Consider the following 24563-nt stretch of genomic DNA (forward strand, 5'->3'; position numbering starts at 1 on the left):
GGAATGGATGAGGTGTTTGGCAACATCGAAAACAGGGGGGACAGAATGAAAAGAGCTGAAAGCAAAAAGTGTGGATGCCAGAAACATTCAGTACTCTTTGAAAAACTGCCTGGCAACGGAGGTGGGCTCCACTGCAGGCAGAGACACGGGGCAAAGGGCTCGGCACACACGGAAACTGTGGGAATAACTATGGAAAATCTTCACCCACGTGTGTGTAGTTTCCTCCCTCTGTGAGTGGGTTCCATCCTGCTGAGCCCCTGCTGAAGGAGACTTCCAGAAGTGCTGAAACAGGGCTGCTGCGGAGATTGATTGAACAGGACAAATAGTCAGTGATGAAACCCTGCTTGTGAGAAGAGCTTAATAGGCAGAAAATTGGCTATTGCAGCTGGAGGGCTGGTTGGGAAGCGCAGAGAGGGAAGTTTCCTCTTGTCGTTGCGTGGAAATTTAAACCCAAGAGAAGAGCCCAGAGTTGTTATAGCTGTGTCCTTAGAAGTGTCCCTGTACCCTCCCTGTTACCTAAACGGGGTAAATGAGCAGTGGTAGACTGAGTTATAGTTTGACAGGAGAGCTTGTGGCTGATGCAAGGAAACAGTGCTGCTTACAGGGACTGCAGCACATCAAACCTGCTTTAAAACCATCTTTGGGGAGCAACATTTCAGTGCTGGAGAAGAAAAGGGCTTTTTTTTTCGTTTGTTTGGCAGAGGAGCAGGAGTTTTCCCTTGTGCTTATGATGAGCAGTTGCTTTGTGGCCACATGGTGCAGTGATACTGATGGAGGTGTGGGAGGAGCTGTGTGTGATCATGGTGTGCTTACAGTGTTTAGAGTACCAGAATCCCAGAGGATTCCAGTGATGCAGGGAATCTAGGTTCCCAGTGTTTAAAGTACCAGGATCCCAGAGAGGTGGACAGCACCAGTCTCTCCAGGAAGGAGACTGTGAAATCCACACGGCTTTAAAAAGGGAAACCAAGAAAAGCCGAAGAAGGAAAATGATGAGAATTAGGGAGTGATTTTTGAACTCAGTTCTGTGTGGCAGCTGCTGCGCTGCTGTTTCACTGGGGACTTGACTGTAGCTCAGATCCAATGGAGGTGTGATGCCAGACAGCATCCTCTGTCTGTGTGACAGCAGGAAATGTTCCAGAGCTCCGAAGAAAGCCAGGCTTTCCCTAGGTGCTGCTCTTTCTTTATTAAAGTCTTCTTGGCAACTGCTTGGGAATAGCTCCTTAAAAATGTGCTGCCGTAGCAGTTTGACACAACTGGAAGTACGATGGCTGACCTCCAGGACTGGTCCAAAAATACCTTTGTTATCCATATTTTGCAATGAATTGCTTGTGGTGTAGGTTATATCAGGGTTTATAACCAGTATGGCTTGTCACTGTGGACTAGTTGGTTTGTAAAAGTAAATGTCATAGGCAAATGTCTTAATTGCCTTTAATGCAATTAAGAAGGGCACTCGGAGAACCTAGAAAATTTTAAAAATGTGGTATAGAAAGACAAATTTCCTGGTTTTCTATCAGTTTGGGAGCCAGTCACTGTTGATTAGCATCTAGCTGTGGCCTACGCACGGAGAATTGCATGGTGCATGTATGCCCAATTTGGCACCCTTGGAATCAGGGGAGCCTGGCATTGATGTGAGCAGGCAGAGCCTCAATCACACTGTTAATAGGTAAAATACTTAGTTTGGCTCAACTGGCTAATGGTGTGTCTGTGGGAGGCTATCTGTTCCCATTTCCCTGGGATTCTGCAGCTGCCTCTGCCTCTGGCAGGTTGTGTAGATATTACTGGGTTTGGCTGCAGCTGGGAAAAACAGTCTTTGAAGACAGAGTCTCCCTCGAGTGGAGCAGTGCTGGAAAAAGCTCATCATGGGGCTTGGGATATAGCATGTGGTGGTCTCTCCATCACAGCCATGTGGACAGAATTGGCAGGCTGTCTTCTTGTATAGGAATTGCTTTTTAGGATAAGGGTCACCAAATTTTCATGAGATAGTGCTGGGTTTGTTTAGAAGTTTCCCAGACTGATTGTTCACATTGCATCTGTAGATGAGTTGATGTGAAACATTTTTTGAAGAAGGGTCCTTTTTCCTCTCCTTGCACCTCCAAGGAATGTTTTAACAAAGTGTCTATAGGCACAGCACCAAAGACCAAGGGAGCTGGGAGCTCCCAGCAAGGCATTATGTAGATGCTGCTGTTCTTCTGGCACTTGAGAGAACACAATATTAGTAAGAATTTGTCCAATACCGAAGATTTTTTGCAGATCAAACTCAATATATGCCACATGCTACAGAGGAACTTAGAGCAAAACATGTACTATCATGTCCAATAGTCCAGCAAAAAAATGGATTATTCCAGAGGCAGTCAGTGCTGTTCATTATGTCTGGGAAGGGGCACTATCAAAGGATAGGGTAGATTTGCTCCAAGATAGATCAGGCACCTCGAACAGCACTCTCTGCACCCCACAGTCGTGCAAGAAGAGGCCTGGGGTGGGATCCAGGTACTGTGGGGAGCGTTCCCTCCCAGCTGCCAAGTCCTGCCTGTGGAAAGTCTAATCTGCCTCACAGCCAGCCCCGGCACGGGGTCAAAAAGTAATCGGTCATAAGCAAAGACGCAAAACAAGCGAAAGAGAAATTCTCACGCTTGCTTAGAGTGATTAGCTGGGGAGCGGATCACCCAGGGGTGGTTCTGTGGGACCTTGGGAAAGGCCGCTGTGTGGTCTCAGAGCAGTGTTCCCAAAAACTCAGAGCAGCCTTTCCAAAAGCAGGTGTCACATGTAAATCTGTGTGCACTCAGCTTCTTTGGTGGTGCTCAGGGATGCTTGTGCTTGGTGGAGCTCTTGGGGAATCAGGAAATCAGTTCTCACCTGGGGTGTTCTGCACAAACTGGTGTTACCTGAAGTGATCATTCTCCCTTCCATAAAGAAAATAACAGTTCTTACCTGTAAAGGTGCAGCAACAGCATGGAGGGTCTGTGTGCTCCAGAAGTGCTGGACAGTGTTGCTGGTAAAGCAGGAGAGCATCACCTGTCTTACCCTGTGGCCTTGGCCCAGTGTGTGGATGCAATGCAGGAACCAGCAGAGGTGTCCCAGGTGATTATTCTCAGCATCTCCTGGTTTTAGGTGGCATTCCATTCAGGTTTGTCTTTAAAGGAAGCTGGTGGGACTGTGGGCCACCAAAGCCTCCCCGTGTGCCTTTAGCTGGTGTCTTGTGTTGACAGTGAAACACAATTAAAGTTGGTTTTGGTAATGGAGAATTTTGGAAGGGAAGTCAGCTGAACTGGAAAGGAAACAAGTTTAAATCTGTTACAGGTGTCTGCACAAGTGTGTCACTGCTCTGACTGTGGATGGCTTTGACCCCGGCTTTGGCAGGGGGAGGGCAGCCTCAGAAAGGAACGTGAGTGCGATCGTGTCCTATTTTAATAAGCCTGTCTGGAAAGCACATTTGACAAACAGCTTTCCTTGATACTGGTTCCACAGGCTCTGGGGAGGGATTTGCACCAGGTCTCTTGGGGATTTCTGTAGCTGCGAACGCTCTTAGAAGTAAGAGAGAGCTTTGTGTCTGGTGGTCCTCCTTGGATGGAGGAAGCAGTTGACTGAGGTGCAGGTCCCCAGGGTCTTCAGAAGTGTCCCTGATAACAGCCAGCTGAAAAAGCAGGAGGAAAAGCATGTTGGCTGAATGGAGAACAGGCTGTTTAACTTGCACATCAACAGAGATACCCCCTGTCCTCCATCCTGAGACAGCACCGTACACCCAGAGAGGCAGGCTGAAACTGCCTTCCACCCACCACCAGCCAGGCCCTTGGCACCAAAGCTGGAGGTGACTTTAAGATAGGGGCCAGTGTCACAAAGCCCCCTTGCATTTCCATGTGTGGCTGTGCCATTGCACCGGGCAGTGAGGGATGGCTGCCACCAAAGCCATTGCCTGAGCAGTGCTGGGAAGCTCAACCATGCCCCATTTGAGGTTGTTGTGCTAGAATGTGTCTCTCCCTATTTCCGAACTCCTTGAGATTCCTCTCTCTTGATGGAGATTGATTTTTGCCTTTGGGAACCTGAGGGTATACATTGTGCTCAGGATTGGCCTGAGCTGAACTTGGAGAAACTGCTGATGTGTTTGCTCTTGTGCAAGTTACCATTTTATAAGCTGCCTCATAGACTATGTGTGGCTGAAGGGAAGAGGGAAAGGGAAGAGGGGCAAGTGAAAGACATCCCCCACAGATGGCATTGCCTCTGTATCCATGTTGTGTTGGAACACTCAACCCTCTGCAATTAATATGTCAATTCCTCTCCCATTCAGGGGAAAAATATAACCCCAGCCATCTAAATTTGTGGATTAGCCTTTTCTCTGCTGCAAATGTCTGTTGACCATCAGGTTGTTCTCTTGAATAAGACCGCAAGGAAAACAGCATTGAGCAGCCTGAGCTGCTCCTGGCGTCAGCGGTGCTGGTTTGAGCAGTTCCCGAGCTGCACGGCCGAGGTGGAAGCGAAGGTGATGGCCAAGGCTGGGCCAGGCTGGCGAGGTGGTGCTCAAAGGTCAGGCAGGCAGAGGGCTGAGGGGTCACCCCCTGGGTTAATGACTCTCCAGTCCCTGAGCCCAGTGCTCAGCTGGCTGCCCACGCCGAGCACACGGTGTTCGCCTGGAGATTAAGATGAAAATCTGTTCTCCTTGCTAAAGAGAGCGCATAAACAACCCATAAACGGCCCATTAACCCACAAAATCGCAATAAAGAACATGTGGTCAAGCAAGCATCAGGGACCTGTGACCCAGCAAGCGCCCTAATGGGATTGTGAACCTTATCATCAGCCCTAAGTGCGGATAATGGCAAGTTAGCAACAGGGAGAGGAGGCAGGCAAGAAAGAAGGGGTGACGGACAATGGACACCCAGGTTCAGTGTGCAAAATATTGTGGAATAATCAGTTTATGGGTGGGAGTATCAGGGTAACACTTGCATATAGTAAAACCACTTCAGAGTGACTCAAGAGAGACTTTTCCCATTGGCTCCAGTGGATGCCTTCAACAGCTTAAGAAGCTCTGCAGTCCCTTCTCTTACAGCCTCTTCCAAGCAGCAGCCACTTCTGTGGTCCACCTTGCTTTTTGAAGCAGTAAGATGGACATGTATTTTATGTTTTTTCTAGATGTGATATTCGAATTCTATTTGAATAAAAAAGTATATTGAGATTCATTAGTGCAGGTAAAGGGAGAGGACGATGGAACATGCATGATATGGATGGATAGTATGGCATCTCCAGCCCTCTGCCATGGGCAGGGACACCTTCCACTATCCCAGGTTGCCTCAAGCCAAATTCAACCTGGCCTTGGACACTTCCAGGGATGGGGCAGGCACAGCTTCTCTGGGCAACCTGTGCCAGGGCCTCGCCACCCTCACAGGGAAGGACTTCTTCCTGATATCCGATCTAACCCTGTCCTGTGTCAGTGGGAAGCCATTGCCCCTTGTCCTGTGACTCCAGGCCCTTGTCACAAGTCTCTCTCCAGCTCTCCTGAAGCCTGCAGGAAGCTGAATGCCTTGTGATGGGGAAGCTGCTGTAGCAGCAGGGCAAGGTCCTTGGCTCCCAGGAGATTCCAAGGGCATTTATGATTACAAATATACTTTCAGTCTAAAAGAAATCTATATCACTGAAGCATCATCACTCTGAGTAATATAGGAAGAAAGCGATCAAAGTTTATTTAAGGAAAAGAAAAAGGAGTAAAGGGCATGTTTTTTACTGGTTTCTTTTTTCCCATTGCAAATTGAGAGTCTGTTTACCCTGGAAAAATCAATGTGGTTGGACACCTGATGTAATTAATTATTTTGCAAGAGACAGCCAGCTGATCTTTTGAAAAGAAAGGAGTTTTTAGCAGAACTGTTCAAAGTTCATAGTCTGCTGTGTATCTCTAATGCTGATAAACATCCAGCAGAAAGGATGTCTGTCTTAAAATTTCACATGGTCACACCTTTGTTTTAAAGTGATATGCTGAGAAAAAGGCTGTAGACCCTAAGGAACCCTCCAGCAAGGTGACTCTGGTGTTGTGGGCTCCACTTACATTTAGGAGATGCCCTCAGGCCTTGGGATGATGGGGACAGTGATGTTCTCAGATTTGAATTTTGAACCCTTAACCAGGAAAGGGTTTCTGTCCTTTTTCTCAAGCTTATAATGCAAACAGGCTTTGCTTGTGCTGTGTGTTGAATGTAGTTCTTTTGCCTAAAGAGGCAGTCTTTTCCAACCAGGACCAGTTGTTTTTTTTTCAGTGCATTGGTGCCTGACTAAATGCATTGGGTTGCATTCTTCATGTATAGACGAGACAACCCTTCTGTTAAGTATTCCTGTGTTTTCCAGTGGTGGGCTGGGGAGGTTCCAGCCTGCCTTGCAGGCCAATGGGCTCCCAAACCTGGCTGGCAGGGAGGGAGGGGAAAGCCAGCAATGGGATGCTGTGCCAGCAAGCCCCCAATTGGTTTGGCTGGAACTGGTTTTAGGTCATATAAAAAAGGGGGTGAAGGATCCGGGCTGCTCAGAGAGCGGCAGGTCCTCGGGCAGCGCCACAGAGCACATTGGTTCTGAGCTCCATAGTGCTTTTTTTTTCACAAGGACTGCAAATTGCTGTAACATAGTTAAGGTCTGTAGGAAGAGACAAGTTTTCCTGAACTTTACTCCCAGCTTGAACTTGTAAGAAGTTCAGTGAGAGGCAAGGAAGGGGAGAGAGGGAGATAGAGGCACCCTCGCTCACGCCCCTGCGTCCGCAGCGACGAGGATGTCAGATGGCAGAGGCAGCCTGGAGAAACAGCTGAATGGCCTTGGGGAGCAGGGCAAGGAGAGGAGCCGCACGTCCCTGGTCATCTCGCAGGCCGTTAACCGCAGTATTTTCACCTCTGCAGTCTCCCCCGCCGCCGAGCGCATCCGCTTCATCCTCGGAGAGGAAGATGACAGCCCCGCGCCCCCGCAGCTCTTCACCGAGCTGGACGAGCTTCTGGCTGTCGATGGACAGGAGATGGAGTGGAAGGAGACTGCAAGGTGGGTTGGTTTTCCTTTACCCTCAAAGGGAAGGGCAGCCAGCAATGCTTTCCATGGGAAATTCCTGTTTTAGCATTCCATTGGGGAGTACCTGTGCTGCAGGATCGCAGCATGGGGAAGCCACAGAAAGGAGCCTGTATAGTTCAAATTACTATTTTTTTGATAAATGAGAGAATTTTAGGGTTTGTTTAAATATGCCAAAAGAAAAACTAGGAAAAGAAGAGAGTGCCAGATTGATTGCAATAGTTTGCCTCTGGAGAGAAAAGTAAGGGCTCAGTGGTGCTTTGCAAAGGCAGACGTGTCTCAGCCGGAACTGGCAGAAGTTGCCAATTCCAATTTGGCTGAGTCAAAACCACTTCAGTACTATTGCCCCAAAGTGGCTTTTGAGCCTGGTCCCACCTCACAGGGACAGGCTGTCCCTGTCCTAGTGAGTTACTGACAGAATTAATTTTAAATAGGAAAAAAAGCTAACAGGTGTTTTCTTGTGAAGAAATTATTCAAGGTGCATGTTAAATGCTGAATGGAGTTGCTTGCTTTGAGTTCCATGGTTGGGTTCTTTGATGCTGCTGTTAGTTTGGTCAAAAAGCCATGATAAAATGTTTTTGGGGTCTGGCTGCTACAAGTTACATGTAGTTTATATCTGAACACCACTGACCTATTCCCTGTTGCCGTCACTGAGCCTGGGGGTTTTTCTTTTCCTTTACAGTGGCTGGGCTAAGCTCTTTCCCCACCTCCCGCTCTTAAGGGCACTGTCTGTGTTCAGAGTTAGCCCCTGTTTGGTCACCTTAATCTTCTTTACCTGTGATTTAATGAGCTGCTCCACCACCTACCCCTTTACCTCTTATCATAATTTAGTTTTGCTTCTCAGTCGCTTGGGGAACTTAATGACTTTTCACCTTTTGCTCTCTAACTTCTGACTTGTTGCTCATCCTTTTTCTCCCTTTATTGCTCTTCTTTCCTCTTACCATGAATTGTAATTTAGGTGTTTTTACATGTCTTTGGTAGGAGTGCTGCATTGAGCTGTGTGTGGGGTTCTCTGCAGGGTTCTTCTCCCAAGTAGCAGACCACAGGACGAGAGGAAACAGCCTCAAGTTGTGCCAGGGGAGGTTTAAGTTGGTTATTAGGAAAAATTTCTTCACCCATCGGGTTGTCTGTGCAGTGTAGTGGTGGAGTCCTCATCTCTTGTGGGATTTAACAAATGTGTAGATTGTGATGTTTAGGCACATGGGTTGGTGGTGACCTTGGCTTTGCTGGATTAATGTTTGGATTAGATGATTTCAGAGGACTTTGCCAATCTGATTCTTTGTATTAATGACACAGAATGTAACGAAGCACCCTGTTGAAGTGCTGTTAAATTTCTAAACTGGCTCAACCTCCTGCCTTTGTGGATAATAATTTTACAAAGTGTCTGATAGTTCAGGATTTTTCAGTACATTCCTGAACTTACTTAATCTTGCACCATAGAACCTCCTGAGAGCTCCTGAGCATCTCCCAGTGCATCCAGAGCTGGTTGGCGCTGTGCTTCAGTGGGCACAGGATCTGCCAGCTGTTTTGGGGTTGTTTTACATCTGCTGCTGCAGAACGCTCTCTTCCCACAACTGGCAAGTTGCAGGAGCTGGTGCTGAACACAGGAAAAAGTACAGGGCTGTGTGGGTGGAGGAGAGGACAGAAGAGACCTTGTGAGGTTGATGCTTCCCGTGGCCCCAGTGTAGAACTGCACAGCTCCCAGCTGGGAGAGCAACGCTACCTGCACGCTGGTGCAGGGCTAAAGGCTGCACTCATATTTGAGAGAACAAACAATCAAATTACCTTCCTCATCTCCCTCCTGCTCTGTTCTGACATCTACACATTCCTTCACCTCACTCCCAACAGCCCCGTGAAAGCTGTGTTGATATTATCGGGTGTAAAAGGGTGAAGGATAAAAATGCAATTCCTGGCACAGCTTATATAACAAAAAAGATCATAACAGAAGTTTAAAAATCCCATATCCACCATCTCACAGTCCAGCACTGTCATTCCTTTTCTCTGTAATCTCATCACTTTCCTGCAATCTCTCTGCTTTATAAGGCAACAGTCCTTGTACTGTGGTGGACATGTCTTGGTCCCCAAAGACACTTCACTGAGCCTCACGACAGGCTGGGGCCCTCCAGCTGCTACAGGTCTTCTTTTTCTGCTCCACTCAGTGTCCTATGAACACCTCTGGAATGCAGGCATTCCCATGGTAGTGCAGCCTGCTTAGTGAGGGTGCCCCTGCCCATGGCAGCAGTTTGGATCTAGGTGAGCTGTGAGGTCCCTCCCAACCCACACCACTCTCTGGTTGCATGAATTGAGCAGGCGTTTTTTTCACCCAGGTTTGCAAGTTAATGTTTGGTTTATTGTGTTGGGATTGTGGGTTGTAGTGAGAAAAGTAAACAAAAAGCAAATATTGATAGTTGTGAGTAATCACTTTCCCTGGAAGGACAAACACTGGTAATTTGCAGCCTTCCTCATGTAACTGGGTAAATGTAACTCGGTCCCACATCGCACAAAGCCCCTCAAGTGCACAGATTTGCATCCACCAGGTCCCTCAGGTGTCCTAGGAAACACTTTATTTTTGTGAACTAAAAGGACCTTATTAATTGGAGATGAAAATCAGTCTTTTATCTTGAATTAAAAAGCAGCTTTAAAAAAACAAAGTCTCAGAAAGAGATTATTGCAATTGCGAAACATAATTGATTAATCCTCAAGTAATACATTTTTCAGGATTAAAGATAATTTCCCTTGCTGTTAATAATAGTCTTTTGAACAGATTTATGAGCTTCCTTACCTTATGTGTGTTTTTTTTTTTTCTTAATAATCTCTTTATATTAGTCACTGGAATTTTCATTTTCCACATATATTAAATTGGTGTCTCAAGAGGGGATTAAAAAGCATTTCTGCTTTGCCATTAGGGCATTCTGAACCACCTTTTCCTGCACCCCCAGTTTGCACCAAAGCCATTGCTGGCTGCTGTGGTGAGGGAGAAGGTGTGGGCCAGCTGAGATCCCCCAGCCCTCGCAGGAGCCCTGGGCTCCATCCCCGCTGCCCATCCCTGCGTGCTCCGGGCTGGGCGCAGCGGGGCCAAGGGCAGGGTCAAGGCTGCCGGGGGAAGTGGGGGTGGGCTGCAGGGACATGGAGCCTCCTGCTTCCCTGCTGCTGGGATATGGTTCTAGGGGTGTGAAGAGTGTTTTGCACAACCAGGATTTACCCTTTGCTCTCACCTTCCATCAGAGATAAGTTTTCTGGGTTTTTCAGACCTTGGTTAAATCATTAAACAGCAGCTGGAGGGAAAGAATGAGCTTTTTAATATATGCCTTCTCCTTTGGTGGCTGGGATGTGCTCCTCTCTTCCCCTCTTTGTCTGCCTGTGGGCATGGGACAGCAGTATTCCATGCTGCCTCCATCTTGGCAGTGTCTGATTCCATATTTTATTGCCTGAAATTGAATCACAGAATCATTTAGTTTGGAACAGCCCTCTAAGACAATAGAGTCCAACCATTAAACCAGAACTGCCAAGATAGGGAAGGACAAATCACCTTATTTCCAGAAATGCTGGTTTATTTCCCTGCAAGGAGGCAACAGCCTTAACCCCATCTCATTGCTCTGCCCTGTTGCAGGTGGATCAAGTTTGAGGAGAAGGTAGAACAAGGTGGGGAGCGATGGAGCAAACCGCACGTGGCCACCTTGTCTCTGCACAGCCTGTTCGAGCTGAGGACGTGCATAGAGAAGGGCTCCATCATGCTGGATATGGAGGCCTCTTCCCTTCCACAGGTGGTGGGTGAGTACACCTGTCTTGGCTCTTTCTCTCACCACTTCCCCACAAATTTTTATTAACTCTGGTATGGCTTTATGGGTGGTTTTAATGAAAAAGCACTGCTTTTCCAATAAAAGAGAAAAAAAAAAAAAAGAACAAGGAATAAGAAGGAAAAACTAGAAAGTACCTGGAAAAAGATAACAGATAGATGAAAAGGGTCCTTCTCAGTTCAGGAAGAAGAGTAAAAGACATCCATTTAATTTATGTTCACTGTGGAAAAGGTGACATGTGAAAAGGCCACATCTCTGGGCAGAGACCCATCAGGTACCATTCATGCAGAACAACTCGGGCCAGGACCTGCTCTTGGGTGAGGTGTTCAGCTGCCCACTGAGGGCACATGGGGCTGTGTTTAGGAGCCCCCAGCAAAGGAGAGGGGAGAGCACCCCCAGCACCAGCTGGTGCTCTGCTCTGCAGAGTGGGAGGGCAGGTTTTGTACAGTCAAATCAGCTGTGGACCAGGGTGACACTTGGTGACATGCTGAGAGCCAGATCATGTTGCCCATGGTGTGTGAGAACTTAAGAGAAAATAAATTTTCCAAGTGAGCCATCCAGTGGAGGGACATTTAACCAAAATGCTGAGTTTAAGAGCCCTTACATGAAGAGATCTAAAAGAGCAAAATTAAGTACTTCCTCTGCCAAAACTCAGTGCTTTGAATGATCATCTCAGGAAGTAAGGTCAAAATTATCCTGGCACAGAATTCTCCCATACACTGGATTGTAAGACTAGGAATTACAGCTGCTTCTGGTGTTAAATACAGAGTTTTGAACTTAGTTTTGCAAGTGATTATGGTGACATCTATCTTCCTTTGCTTTTGTGTCTGGGTATTCAAATGCACAGCTTTGCAATCTTTTAACAAAATAAATCCCCCAAGAACCTCTCAAGTTTTCTGCTGAAGGAGAACCTGCTTCAGAAGCTGATGTTCATGGTCTGAAGCCTTAAACCCTCAAACATTAAATTTTCTTTTGAAGTCCCTTCGAGATGTCACCTTCAATCTCCTTATCAACCCCCAATTTAAATCTAATTCCTAGGAGATTAAATTACACATTGGTGGCTGCTGTTGCTGTGACACTGTCCTGAGCGGGGTGTTTTTGCTGGTCCAGAGCCTTAATCAGACAGGTAGGGATAGCCAGCACTGGATTTCCAGGATGATTTAATCATGATCACTTAACTTGTGTCTGGTAGTGACACACAGGAAAGGAAAACTCCAAAGAAAAACTCTCTCTGTTGTTCGTGTTTTAGCAGCAACAGGGAAGGGAAGTACCAGATAGAGAAGGATAAACTTGAACAAAGGTTCTGAAGGAAATACTCCAAAAATCACTAACCAAAACCATGAGCAAGAAAAGCTTGTATTAAAATAACATTTAACAAAGGTCAGCCTTTTGCCAAGCGTGTTGTGTAAGGGTACCTACGTGCATATACCCACCCTGTCTTAATTTGAGAGGAAGAACTAGGTGCTTCCTTAGGGATTTGAAGAGGCATTAATTCTTGGGCAGCACATAGAGGATGACTTTCTGACTCACTGAGTTAGCAAATGTGATGCGTGTCCTGCCTCCCCCTTGCCATAACTTTTATTATTAGCACAAATAAAAGTTACCAGCAGACAAATATGAGCTGCCACTTGCCCTCAGGGGACAGCGCGTGAACTCGAGTCACTAAGGGAACAACTTCATGCGAGACTTACTGCACAGGGGACATTCTTCATAAGTCTGGCCACCTTTTTGCTTTTTTCCTCTGGGATAAGGGAGGAGAGAGGAGGGAATTGATGGGAAGTGAGCAGGCATTGAGGATGCTGGGGGCCTTTTCTCCTGGTGACTCCATGAAAAGTAAAGCCATATAATACATCTTGTAGTAACTGGAGCAAGTTCTGCCGCTTGTAGTTGCTGTCACTTCAGTCCTGCAAGTGCATGATTTAATTAGTGGCTCATCTCCAGGACTTCCTCCTATCTTTAGATTAGGTTTTACTGGGGGCCTGCAAGGTGAACTCAGGCCTTGTTGAACCGTATGGAAGATTTTCTGAGTGCTTTTTGGAGCATCATGGAACTTACAATAGAGTAATAGTATCTTCCTGAAAGTCCAGGCTCAGAGGAGATTCCATTTCTGAGCTAAGAACCGTCTTACCCTGGTCTTTGAAATAGGCTCTGTGACATATAGGAAATAGCAGAAGGGAATCTCAGTGCAATGGGTGTGTGTTAGTGGCTCATGCTGGATGGAAATGCTTATGTTCTGTTTCGAGAGGAATGCCTAAAAGAGATTTTCATACAAATAAAAGCTGGCTTTGAGATGGTAAGAAAGCCTTCAAAAAGGCAGGGTGGAAATGTCTCCAGCCTCTCTCTCTCTACTCTCCCTGGAAGCGGTTTTGAGCTCTGTGGTTAATTTTGCTCTCCCCTTCCTCCCTCCCCTTTCCTTTGCTGGCCACAGAGATGATCGTTGACAATCAGATCGAGACGGGGCTGTTGAAATCCGAACTGAAGGACAAGGTCACCTACACACTGCTCAGGAAGCACCGGCACCAGACCAAGAAATCCAACCTGCGCTCGCTGGCTGACATTGGAAAGACCGTCTCCAGTGCAAGTAGGATGTTTTCCAACCCCGATAATGGTAATGCAGAGGCTACCTGGCTATAGCCTTCTCTGTCACAGCAACCTGCCCGCCCAGAACTAACTGCGTGGCCCTGACACTGCTTCCTAACCCCGTGGAGTAGCGAGGCCGTGCTGATGGCACATCAGCAGGGGCTCTGCAGGCTGCTTCGGCCCTGGCACGGCGCTCTAACCACACCTTCACTGGACTGACAGGGACTCCAGAGGAAAGCAGGGGGGTGCTCTTGCAGCTGGCGTCTAGGAGATGGTTTAGGAGCAACGATAGGAGATTCACCAAAAACTTTGGTGGGGCCTGAACCTTAAAAGGCTGATCACCTGAAACATTTGGGCAGAGACAAAGCTTCTGTGCACATTCCGTGTCTGTAACAGACAGTGTCGGTGGCACTGTGAATCAAAAATGACCTGGCAGTAGCACATAGCTTGCATTTTATTGCCATACAATCATTGTCCAGTGGGGTAAAGCTGATTTCCATCTTGCTTTATTCATCCTAAAATAGTTTTGTGGTGTGTGTTGTGGATATGTGTCCTCTTCTCTCTAAAAAAGGTGTAATAGGTAGTGCCATGTTGGTAGTGGTGTCCCTAAATAATGTGTGGGTGTGTGTATGTATGCAGACAGCTACAGAGGCCTGGGCGCTGACTCAGTGCTTGCCCCTGGGTGGAGATTTGGGGTCTTCTTGCTCATGGTAATAAAAAAAAGAGGAGTTTTATGCCTCTTGTCGTGCCTTGGAGTTCTCTTGACTGTCTCCTGTGGCAGTCTGGAAATGGGGCTAAAAGTTGCCATTTTAAAATACCCAGAAATAAAAGCAGTGGAAGAAACTATTTTCTTCTTGCTGCACCAAAGGCCTCTTAGCTTGCTGTGTTTGGCTTCTAAAACTCACCCTAACATTCCTCCCTAACCTATTCTCACACTTCATTAATATTTCCTACCTTGGATCATCCTTTGATTTTGCAGCAGGAGTGCGTGTGTGTGTGTGGAGACTGTTCCTCGCTCTGGGTGATGTCTCTTGTCATGTCCAAGTGCCTTGATAAGGTGGTGAGTGAGCGAGTAAGGCAAGGTGCAGTAATGTGAACCAAGGGAGAGTTCTCGGTGAATATCCCTGCAGGAGGCCAATGGAGAGGAGAAGGACTGGACTCTAGGGAGAGCACTGGGAGGAAACGACAGCTTTAGGGAAGGGGCTCAGCATGGCCAGATGAGTCCTGTAGCTGGAGGAGCTATGGGCAGGGACTCCTTCTGCTGGACCACATTGCCACAAGCCCCAGCCAGCCTGGCCTTCTGGATGCCTTCCCACGGTGTGCTCCCCACGGTTCGGATGGAAGGCATCTGCTTTCTGTTACCACCTCCGTGGCTCCGACCCTTTCTGGACCTTTGGTGGCTGGGTTTGCTGTGGGGAGCAGAACCCTGGCCTGTGGCCACGGTGTGTGGGAGGCTGAACACCAGACAGACACGTCTCCAGCTCCTGCTGCTCAGGTGTTTCAGTCGCCTCTTGTAGGGGATGCCCTCAGTTCTCGGCTGCAAACCCCTTTTCCTGCACGTAGGCAGAGCTTATCCCAGGAAGAGTAATGCTGAAAAAGGGCATTCCTCAAATTCTCACTCAGCCCTTGCTCATTTTTCATGGCTAAAGGCCTTCTTTACTTGGATTTTAATTGATTTCAGTTTAATTTCTTGTTCTTGTTTGAATGGGCTGTGCAGGTCCTGGTTCAGTTGGACTGATTCTCCAGGAATTCTTTCCTGGTCTGGCCATCAGCCACTCCTTTTATGTTGTTCTGTCTCTGTTCTCCCACCTAGGATATTGATGTGCTCTGAGGATGTATAACACACTCTGTTCCATGACAGTACAAGTGCATTGAACTTTAGGAGGGTGAGACTGACACACGGGGAAATACCTCATGAATAGTCATTACTGTTATTTATTATTTACACTTTAATGAAAAAGTAACTACAGAATGTATTGAGCAGGTTATACCTTGAATTCAATGGGTGTCTTGAGTGTCTTTTAGACCGATAAAAATTTTATGAGGCCAGCAGGAGTGCAGCTGTCTCTTAGCATAGCTAATCACCCTAATGACTGTGCCACCAGCCCCAGGCACTCCTAAATTTCCCTAGAGTTTCTTTCCAGGTAGGTGTTTGTTTTCATTTCAGTGTCAGTGAAACTTCCATCCAATAGGTCTGAGCATCCGCCTGCCCTCTGCAGAACAGCTTTATAGGCTGGTGTAGCTGCCCCCTGCTTGACTGGCTCAGCAGGGGCACCCTCTGCAAGCCAGCCAACCTGCCCTTGAACACTTCCAGGGGTGGGACCTGTTTGCTAGATCTGAAATTTGGAAATATACCATGGGCCATGGCTCAAAAAAATCCTGAGGTGCCTCTATTGCACTTGGTTCAGAGCTCTTAAATAACTGAAGTCTTAGGGCCTCCAAAATGTTCTTATTTTCGACTTCTGAGATGAATGAGCCCCATGCAGTTATCTCAGATGCCTTTAGAAATTCAGGAACCTAAGAAAGAGAGATATCTCTGCCCATCTCCCTGCTATAACTGTTCCTGGAGCATCTCTATCCTTTCCCAACCCTCCCTAGGGATGGGGGTGTCTCTGTGGTCCCTGGGCAAGTCATCCTCAGCCCCATCTTTCATGTCACTGCTCTGTTTGAAGGTAAGGTAGTGATCAGATGGGCAGAGACACGGCCAAGGTGTGCTCTGACACCTGCTCTTTGTCGCTGCATCGTAGAGGTTGATGTGGGTCATGCTGTGGCAGGATGTTTTGTCAGGAATCCCTTTGCTCTGGGAAGGGAATTGGGCAAAAGAGGGTAGTTCCTTGTGTGCCATGGATGGAGGAGGATAAACAACACTCCTTTGCTGTCTGTTCAGTAGGAAAAAGATGATTGCCAATATTCTGGGCATACAAAGCTGGACTAAGCAATCCGTCCACGTTATCTTGTGAAAACACAGCCCTTGTCCTTGCTTCCATTGGTAGAAGGTTGAGCTGTATGAAGTGTTCAGCAAGGATATTTCCATGTTACATATTGATGGGACTCCTGCAGGGGTTTTTGCCAGGTTTTTGTGTGTGTCTGGTTCTGTTGAGTGGCTTTTGAAGAGTTCTTTGTATCCCTTCCTGGCACAGCCCTTGTCCTGCACCCCTGGAGCAGTACGTAACACCTGGGCTAGCAGCTCTCCAGCTGGCACACCTTGGGGTTTGCCATGCTATAACATGGGATCCGTGGTCCCCATCCCTTCTGCAGGTGCCTGAGGACTGACCGATATTTACCAGCCTTCTGTGATGATATTTGCTCTCCATTTTGAGATTTTTCTTTCAGAGCTTTGTGCCTGCCAGCGTTTTGTATAATTTAACACCTGTGGGAGCCTTTGGCAAGTGAGAAACGATCAAATGCTGCTAAACCCAAGCTGGCAGAGCCTGTAGAAAACTGTGATGTGTTTTAAGTGTGTGTGTTTAACCACCATAAATAATGGCACAGTCCCATCACCGCGTGGGTGCTGCCTAAACACCTCCTGAGCACTGTTTGTTCACACTGTGCTGGCAGCATGGTTTGGAAACAGTTGAGTGGGAATAGCGGGCTGTTGGCAAGGTGCCAGCTGAGGCACAGACAGGAGGGTACCTGGCTGCAGGGGGAGAAAGATTTTACTCTACTTTAGAATCCTAGAAGAGTCTGGGTTGGAAGGGAGCTGAAAGACCATCTTGTTCCAGCCCCTTGTCACTGGAAGGGACACCTTCCACTAGCTGAGGTCACTCCAAGCCCTGTTGCTTGGACACTTCCAGGGATGGGGCAGCCGTGGCTCCTCTGGTTCAGCATTAATCAGTTCAGTGCTTTTCACATGAACTGTGACCTCAGTACCTTTATAGCTGACCAGTGACATCAGCTGAACAATACCAGAAATGAGGTGGTGTCCAAGGAATGCTTGGAAAACCCCTATCCATGTATGTATTGGCATCATTGGAAGCATTGCAGACTAAGGTGAGCATTTCCAAGTCTGGATTGGTGTGCCTGAGTGAGTACAGATGGGGTCAGGATGCTCAAAGTTGGCTCCTGGGACATAACCTGATCTTTATTTTCAAAAACCTGTTGTTACTGATGGTGCTGCAGCCTGGAACTGCTCAGTGCCACCAGCACTGCAGCTGCTCACTCACTTCCTTGAGATTTGCTTCAAAGATGCCTGAATTTCAGACACCAGGGATGGACAGCTGTGTCCAGCCCTGCCAAGTGAACGCTGTGAGGTGGAGCTGCGGAGGAGATGTCAGGATCTAAATGAGTGGGCTTTGGTGATTGCACTGTGCAGCTCAAACCTTCTTTCCTGCCTGACTTCCCTGTACCACCGCTTGAGCCTTTCTTTCTGGCATAATTTTATTTTCTTTTCTTTTAACTTTTCCCCTTTGCTCTCTTCCTGCTCTTTGCTGCTGCTCCTGTCTCCTGCTTGCCTGGCACAAGCACGCAGCCCGCTCGAGAGCTCCGTGCCCTGCCTGGCCACGCGCACGTTGGACGATGAACTGGGAGTGCAGCGCAGCCCCAGCGTGGGATGGCTCAGTAAGTGCCGGGCAGCGCTGCGGGCGGGCTGGGCCAGCAGAGCACGAGGAAGGGGGGATTCCACCAGCCGGGCTCTAACGCTTGCCGCTGCACTAACAGTGGGGAGAGCGTGGATGCGTTCTGTGGGGAGTGGTGCTGCTCTGGCTGTCTGTATTATCCCCACGGTCCCTTCCATTGCTCTGTTTCATTCTGTTTTCCTTCTTTCCTTTATCTGGGATGAAGCAGGTAGGTCAGGCCATACTCCCCTTCCAAGGGTCATCTAAGATGGCTGCTGGCACTTTTTTTTTGTCTCTTGAGGTAGCCTTTGGCTGTTAAAGGGGCTTAAATATTTTAATTTTCATATAAATTATCCTCAGAAATAGTCTGCCAGCTTGATCTCTCTGGGGTGAGGTGGACAGGTTTCTGGCACTGCTCCTGTCTAATTTCTTGTGTCAGGGAGCCTTGCTGATCCCAGAGGAGCACACCACTCCTCCCAGGAAGGCACAGCTTATGGCACTGGTGGCACAGAGGTATTCTTTGGTGACCATGACAAGCGACTGAAGTCTGAATTCCAGGGTATTCCCCTTGCTAGATTACTATGGAGCTGATTCATAGGACGAGGCAATAGCATGGAGGGGTTTGGACTGCCTGACATACTTCCCTCACGAGTCCTTGGCTGAGCACGGCATGGACAGGGTCAGGCCACCTTTGCCAGAGAGACAGGAATGGGAATTGGGCCTGGGTCAGGAAATTATCCTTTGTTAGCAAGCACCATAAGGGTGAGTGTCGTGTGCCAGAAGTCCTCCACAGGGGTCTCAGTGGCTGAAACTTTGTACTCCACATGCTTTTTTGGAGCTGCTCTGAGTTTGTGTGGCTATGTTGACCCCCCAGGAGAAGGAAGCTGCTGGCAAGGGGAGAGAAAGGCACAAAGCCTCCTCCTCTTGGGAGAAGGGTCATTATATGCCAGGGAACAGTCAGCTTGGAATCTAATAAACAAAGAAAACAAGTGATGTAATCTGGAAAATATAGCAGCTAAGTGGGGTCTTAAATAACAGCAGGAAGAGTTGAAGCTGGGGATCCCCTAGTACATGATTTGTCTAATTGTGCTTGGCTTTGGCTGTGCTGGTGTTACTGGAAGTGGCAGGAACACACGGCAGGTACAGCTACTTTGAATCTATCCCCACATATATTGTAAAGAAAACCCAGCTCTGGGGAGTCCAGAGTTTTTTATTCCCACTCCTTTGGTTATTTGCTCCTGATGCTGATTTATTATTGAGCTTATTTGTGCTGGGAGCTGATGAACACTGAGAACTTGGATATTCCTTATAAGAATATCAAATAAATTTTGTCTCAAAACACAGCCTCAGTTGGGAGATGCCTCCTTGCCACTTTTCTTTCCTTAGTATTTCCTCTCTCTCCAATGAAGTTAATGGTCAGAAACTCTGGCATAAAAGCTCCTGGTGCTGTGTTTCAGGTTCCTGCAAACGTGGTGAGAAGGGATGGGAACATTTCAGGATAATCTCTAACAGTTCATACTGACCAATGTGATTTCCGATCCTGTATCTGTCCCAGAAGTCTTTGTTTGCTATTGGTTTGCTGTTTGTTTGTGTTTTGGGTTGTTTTAAATTTAATTATTCTGCTGTGTCTCTGGAGAGTTTCTTCACCTCTCTGGAGAATCTGGTGCCAGGAGTTGGTGACTCCTGGCCTGTCAGTGTGGCACATACATTGTTTTAATCAGTGAGATGCTTAAGGTTCTTGAGCTTAGTTAATGAGCTTACTTGCAGCGAGGGAGGCATTCATTAGGGGCTGTCTCAAAGGAGCAGGAGCTGCCACGCTCCCTCTCTGCCTGTGCTGTGTGCAGTGCCTGGGATGCTGAGGAGGGCAGATGCCAGGGCTTTGCATTCTGGAAGCTCCCAACTCTGTGGAGGGATGAGTTTGCGGTGGGTCCTGGGCGAGCTGGCCAGCAGTGTGGTGCTGCGTTGCTTTTCTCCCACAGGCAGGAATTATGGAGAGTCCTTGGACTCTTTTGCTGTCCTGGGAGTCACTGGACTGCTCTGGGTCAGACGTGACGAAGCGTTAGCTTCTTAAATCCCCCCGTGCCACACGGAGTGACAGAAAGCAGCTTGTCAGGGTCTGGAATTCCCCACATCAGCCTCTCAGGGAAAGGTGTTGCTGTAGCCTGAGCCTCTGTGTTCTGACTGGATCCAAGCAGGTGCTTTAACTGGTGTTGACATTGTTCTTCCAGGCAGCCCAGCCATGGCTCACCGAAACCTGACTTCCACCAGCCTCAATGACATCTCGGACAAGCCTGAGAAGGACCAGGTAAGCTCCAGGCCCAGCTTTCTCTCGGGGATGTGTTTGGAGAGGAGCTGCATGCTGGGGAAAGGGCTCCTCTGTACCTTAGCCCTGAAAACAAAGAGGAGTATTTTTGAGTCCTGTGACTGGTTCCTCCGCTCTTTAAGTACCAACCTTTGGAAATGGCAAGTTCATCTCTTACAAGGTCTGAAGCAAGTGACACCACATAGATGGCATCTTGCTGATTCCTGTGAGAAAGGAGGGAAAATACCCCAGGTGTGATGGATTTTGGATCCTCTTCCTGCTGAGGGGTCACAAGGGTCTGCAGAGGAGCACCCTGGGCTGAATGTTCACAGGAACTATGGGGTAGAGCAGGAGCACTCAGGGAAATGTGTCCCTGCTGCAGCAGCTGGTGGAACAAAGGTGCTGCCTCCCCCTGTACACCCCAGCAGGAAGGTGGCTGTGCTGACAGGTAACGTGGGAGAGCAGCTCCAAAATGCAGTCAGTCATCGAGTTAAAATTGGCCTCCAGTGACAAATCTCCATGGACTTGACCTCTTTCTTAGACTAGGGTAATGTTTGTGGTATGGCATACGGGCTGGCTTTGTGTGTGTTTCCGTCCTTTCTGAAGGCTGCCGGTTGTGAGGGGTAACAGTAAGTTTATTCCAACTCTTAGAAAAACTGGTGGCTGAATGAGTTCTCTGTGCAAGTTTCAAAAAACCTTTGTCTGGGTTCAAAAAGTGGGTTATTCTCAAAGCTCGGCTGTTTCTTTCGGAGAATCTCTTTTTTTTTGTCTGCATCTTCCAGCATTCCTTAGTCCCATGGTGATTCTGAATGCAAATGAGAGTCACTTTGGAAAATTGTTTGGGTAGCACAGTGCTGCTGGCCAGTTGGGGATGACTCCTGTCCTTCAGCAGTGGCTGGTCCCAGTCTTCTCTAAGTGTGTCCTGAAAGGGACACAGCAACATAATTGAGGTAGAATAGTGAGTTCAGACTATCTAAATATTTTTAAAAGAAAATGATATTTGCCTAAAGAAATACACTTCCATGGAAAGAGAAGGGGAACGGTGTGTTTTGCACTGACCTCTGTCATGCAGTGTTGTAGTATGTTGTAATATCACCTGTATTGGTTGTGTTGCCAAAGTACCTGTTTCCCTTAGTACACACAGCCACACCTGGGGAAGAAGGAGGATTGTTAAATAGCTTTTTTTTGTCATTGGACAAACTGCTGTGTTATATTTTTAATCCCATTGTAATTGGGGTTTTAAAGCTAGACTAGCCAAAAGCTGGGGCTGGGCGTTGCTGCAGCTTTCAGCGGTGCAGACTGTCTCCACTGCCCCTCCTGTCTCTGGAAATTCAGATAATGGACTTTTGTGGAGAATTGGGTATAAAAATAGATGTTTTGGTAGCACTAATAGGGAAATCTGTTAATAGATGCAGATGGGAGCTGCCTCCAAAGTTCTTAACTTCCAGTGTACATAATGACTGGCTCTTGGTAGTGAGAACTGTTTCTTGCTAAGTGTAGAGTTCCAAAAATCCTCTCAGTTAATTAGCCCATGTCCTGCTGATGAACTTTGCACAAAGTGGGAGCCTTGTCCTCCTGCACCTTGAGACATCACCTTAGAGCTCAGTTTTCATGGCTGATTGACTCAAAGTTCTGCCTTGATTGAGTTTGTGGCATTGTGGTGGTGCCTGGCAGCTTCCTTGAGCAGGACTCAGTGTGCTATACAGGAGGCTCAGCAATAATCCATCCTGTTCCCACAACACGAGCTGCAAGGGGAGCAGCTTGACTTGCCTTGGCAGCAGGGAGACTGGCTGTTGTTATTTGGGCATCCCATCTGGAAGCTGGACAGTTAGTAAGGCCATGCAGGCAGGGGGGAGTCTGCTGGAGACACAGAACATCCCAGTTTTTATTTATTTGTGTAAGAACTGTGAGGGGTGAGGTCAGTTTATAGCAGCTGTGTGGAGCAGGACTGCCTTCCTGCATCCTTCATTAATCCCTGGTGTTACACAGGTAGAGGATTGCATGCCTGTGTTTCAGAGGAATAAAGGCTTTGACCAAACTTCTTTGTACCTTCAGTGATTTTCCTGTCTTGCTACGTCCTTAATATTCAGTTCTGCAACCTTTAGTGCTATTTGGAATGGTGCAGCTAACAATCTAAGGAATTCATAGCCAGCATACTCCTTTAATCTGCAGCATTCCTGCTCCTTTTCTCTGGATGTTGTAAGGTTCAGGTTTCACATGCATGTCAGAGAATCCTCCTGGATTCATCCCTACTGCCAGGGACCCAGACAGCTCTGCCTGGCTCAGGAGTGTTACTTATGACTGCTGAATCAGGCAGTTTGCATCAGCCAGCTCTCTCTGCCATGGGAATGGTGGCTGGATCCACTGGGATTGCAAGGAGGCTGGCTCAGGATCCTGCAGAAGCCACCGGGGCTCCAACCCAAACCGCTCCGATGAGAAACAGCTTCAGTAACGACCCGTGCATTTGGGCTTTGCTCGTTTGTCATGTTCTGTGCTTTGGGTTTGCTTGGCATTTTATAAAGATAATTAGGGAAGAGGAGGTGTATTCCCTTTCATTACGTTTGCTTTGGCAGAGCACTGCTCCTGAGGTAGCAGCACAGAGAAGGGATTTGCCTTCATCTGTTGTATTTTAGGAGGTGTTGGCTGCAGTTAATGCCCTGGGCATTTGCAGCTGGAGGGACAAGCAGTGGCATTTTGGGACAGTTTATTCTTCTGTTCTGTACAGCAGTTAATAAATGACTATCTAGACTTCCTGCCCTCTCCTGGGCTCCCAGCTCTCTGTTGCCAGATACACCAGTATGCTGGAGCTATGTCCATAAAACCAGGGCCTCTCACAGCTGAAGAATTCCTCCAGCTCCTGAACATCAAGTTGTTGGATCAATTTTTTCCCCAGCACCAGAATCTCAGAATGGATTGGGATCTTAAATATCATCCTGTTCCACCCCCTGCCACAGGCAGGGCCACCTTCCACTAGACCAGGCTGCTCCAACCCCTGTCCAGCCTGGCCTTGGACACTTCCAGGGATGGGGCAGCCACATCTTAATATCTAAAAAGCATTTTAAACTCTTTTCCCCAGCTTATTTTTGAAGGAAAGTGACTGAAAAGAGTCAGGTAGATGCTTTCTCAGCCCCTTTGGTGCTATAGTGCCAGCAGACCGTAGGAAGCTGGGGAAGTTCCTACTGCTGTTCCCACTCCAGTCTCTCCTCCTGCAAGAAATCCTTTGGCTGTGCTCTGTTAGAATGTCCTTGGCAGTTCTGAGTGGCTGAACCACCTCCTTCACTGCTCAACATGTAAAATAAAGGGGACATGAAAGGAAATCTGTTTTCCCAGGGACCTGCTATTCCTGAGCTGATGCAACAGCATAAAGAAAGGGAATGTATGTTGGTATAAGGGGAGTTTCCTGACCTGGTGTTATCTGTGTTTCCAGAGGGCTTGGATGTGGGACGAGCCTGGCTCTGAATGAATACGGTCAGTCAGAGGGAGGCACAAAACCCTTCTTATTTGTTGTGGTGTAGACACTGTGTATTCAACCCAGTGTTTCCATGTCAACAGGGGATCTGTGCCAAAGCCAGCACTTAAGTAAAAAAAGAAATTGGCCTTGTTTAGAGAAGGCCCTCCTGCCTTTCCTGGGGAACCATGGATGGGAAGGCGCTGGCTGGATCCCATTCTTGGGAATGCAGTCCTGTGATTGATTGTGGGAGTGATTGCTGCTTTTCCTGTTGGAACATCTTCTCATCTCCACACTTGCAAGCAGACATTCCCAATTTTGAGGTCTGTCAGCCTGGGTGATGTACTTTCACTCCACGGAGCACCAATGAAAATGACTCTTCCAATACAATCAATGCCACCCTTCTGGAGGAAAGGAAAAGCTTCTAGAAAGTTTAGTCAACCAGAATTTCCTTCACTTTTGCTGTTTTTCTTGATGCAGAGGGCAGTTTTGCCTGCCTGGTTTCTCCCCATATCCACAGTGGCCCTCTAAGGCATCCTTGGGTGATGGAGCAGCCTGGAACCTGGAAGGTACTGCTGCAGGCAGGTGTTCAAGGGATAAGCTGTGAGAAGGTGATCAGGTGATCTTAAACCTATGTGTGAGCAGATACAAAAAAACCAGAGAGACAGAGGTTCAAGTTCCAGGGGAATTAACTTTCCATAAGTGCTGCTTTGGAGTGTGTACTTAGGAGCTGCTTTCATTTCCAGTCGATCCAGAGTGGTGTTGATGATCCGAGTGCTACAGTACATTTAAGGAAATTGGGATTCTGAGGTTGCTGTGCCTTTTTGCAAGTACAGTGCTGGAGACCTGTGGCTTTTAACATAACA

General features: G+C 47.7%; 1 protein-coding gene across 4 annotated transcripts in view; it reads left to right on the forward strand.

The window, feature by feature from the left end:
- SLC4A4 (solute carrier family 4 member 4) overlaps window positions 1–24563 on the forward strand; it is a 116244-nt gene that overhangs the window by 56591 nt on the left and 35090 nt on the right. For 2 of the 4 annotated variants that reach the window (XM_053939857.1, XM_053939856.1), the window contains exons 4-8: window positions 6858–6993; window positions 10628–10788; window positions 13243–13422; window positions 17856–17951; window positions 20176–20252. In XM_053939857.1, the coding sequence (XP_053795832.1) occupies window positions 6858–6993; window positions 10628–10788; window positions 13243–13422; window positions 17856–17951; window positions 20176–20252 (650 nt within the window). The remainder of the gene's footprint in view (window positions 1–6857; window positions 6994–10627; window positions 10789–13242; window positions 13423–17855; window positions 17952–20175; window positions 20253–24563) is intronic. The other 2 variants (XM_053939853.1, XM_053939855.1) reach the window with 2 other exon arrangements.

The sequence above is a fragment of the Vidua chalybeata genome, chromosome 4 (genome assembly GCF_026979565.1).
Source record: "Vidua chalybeata isolate OUT-0048 chromosome 4, bVidCha1 merged haplotype, whole genome shotgun sequence".
Taxonomy (NCBI): domain Eukaryota; kingdom Metazoa; phylum Chordata; class Aves; order Passeriformes; family Viduidae; genus Vidua; species Vidua chalybeata.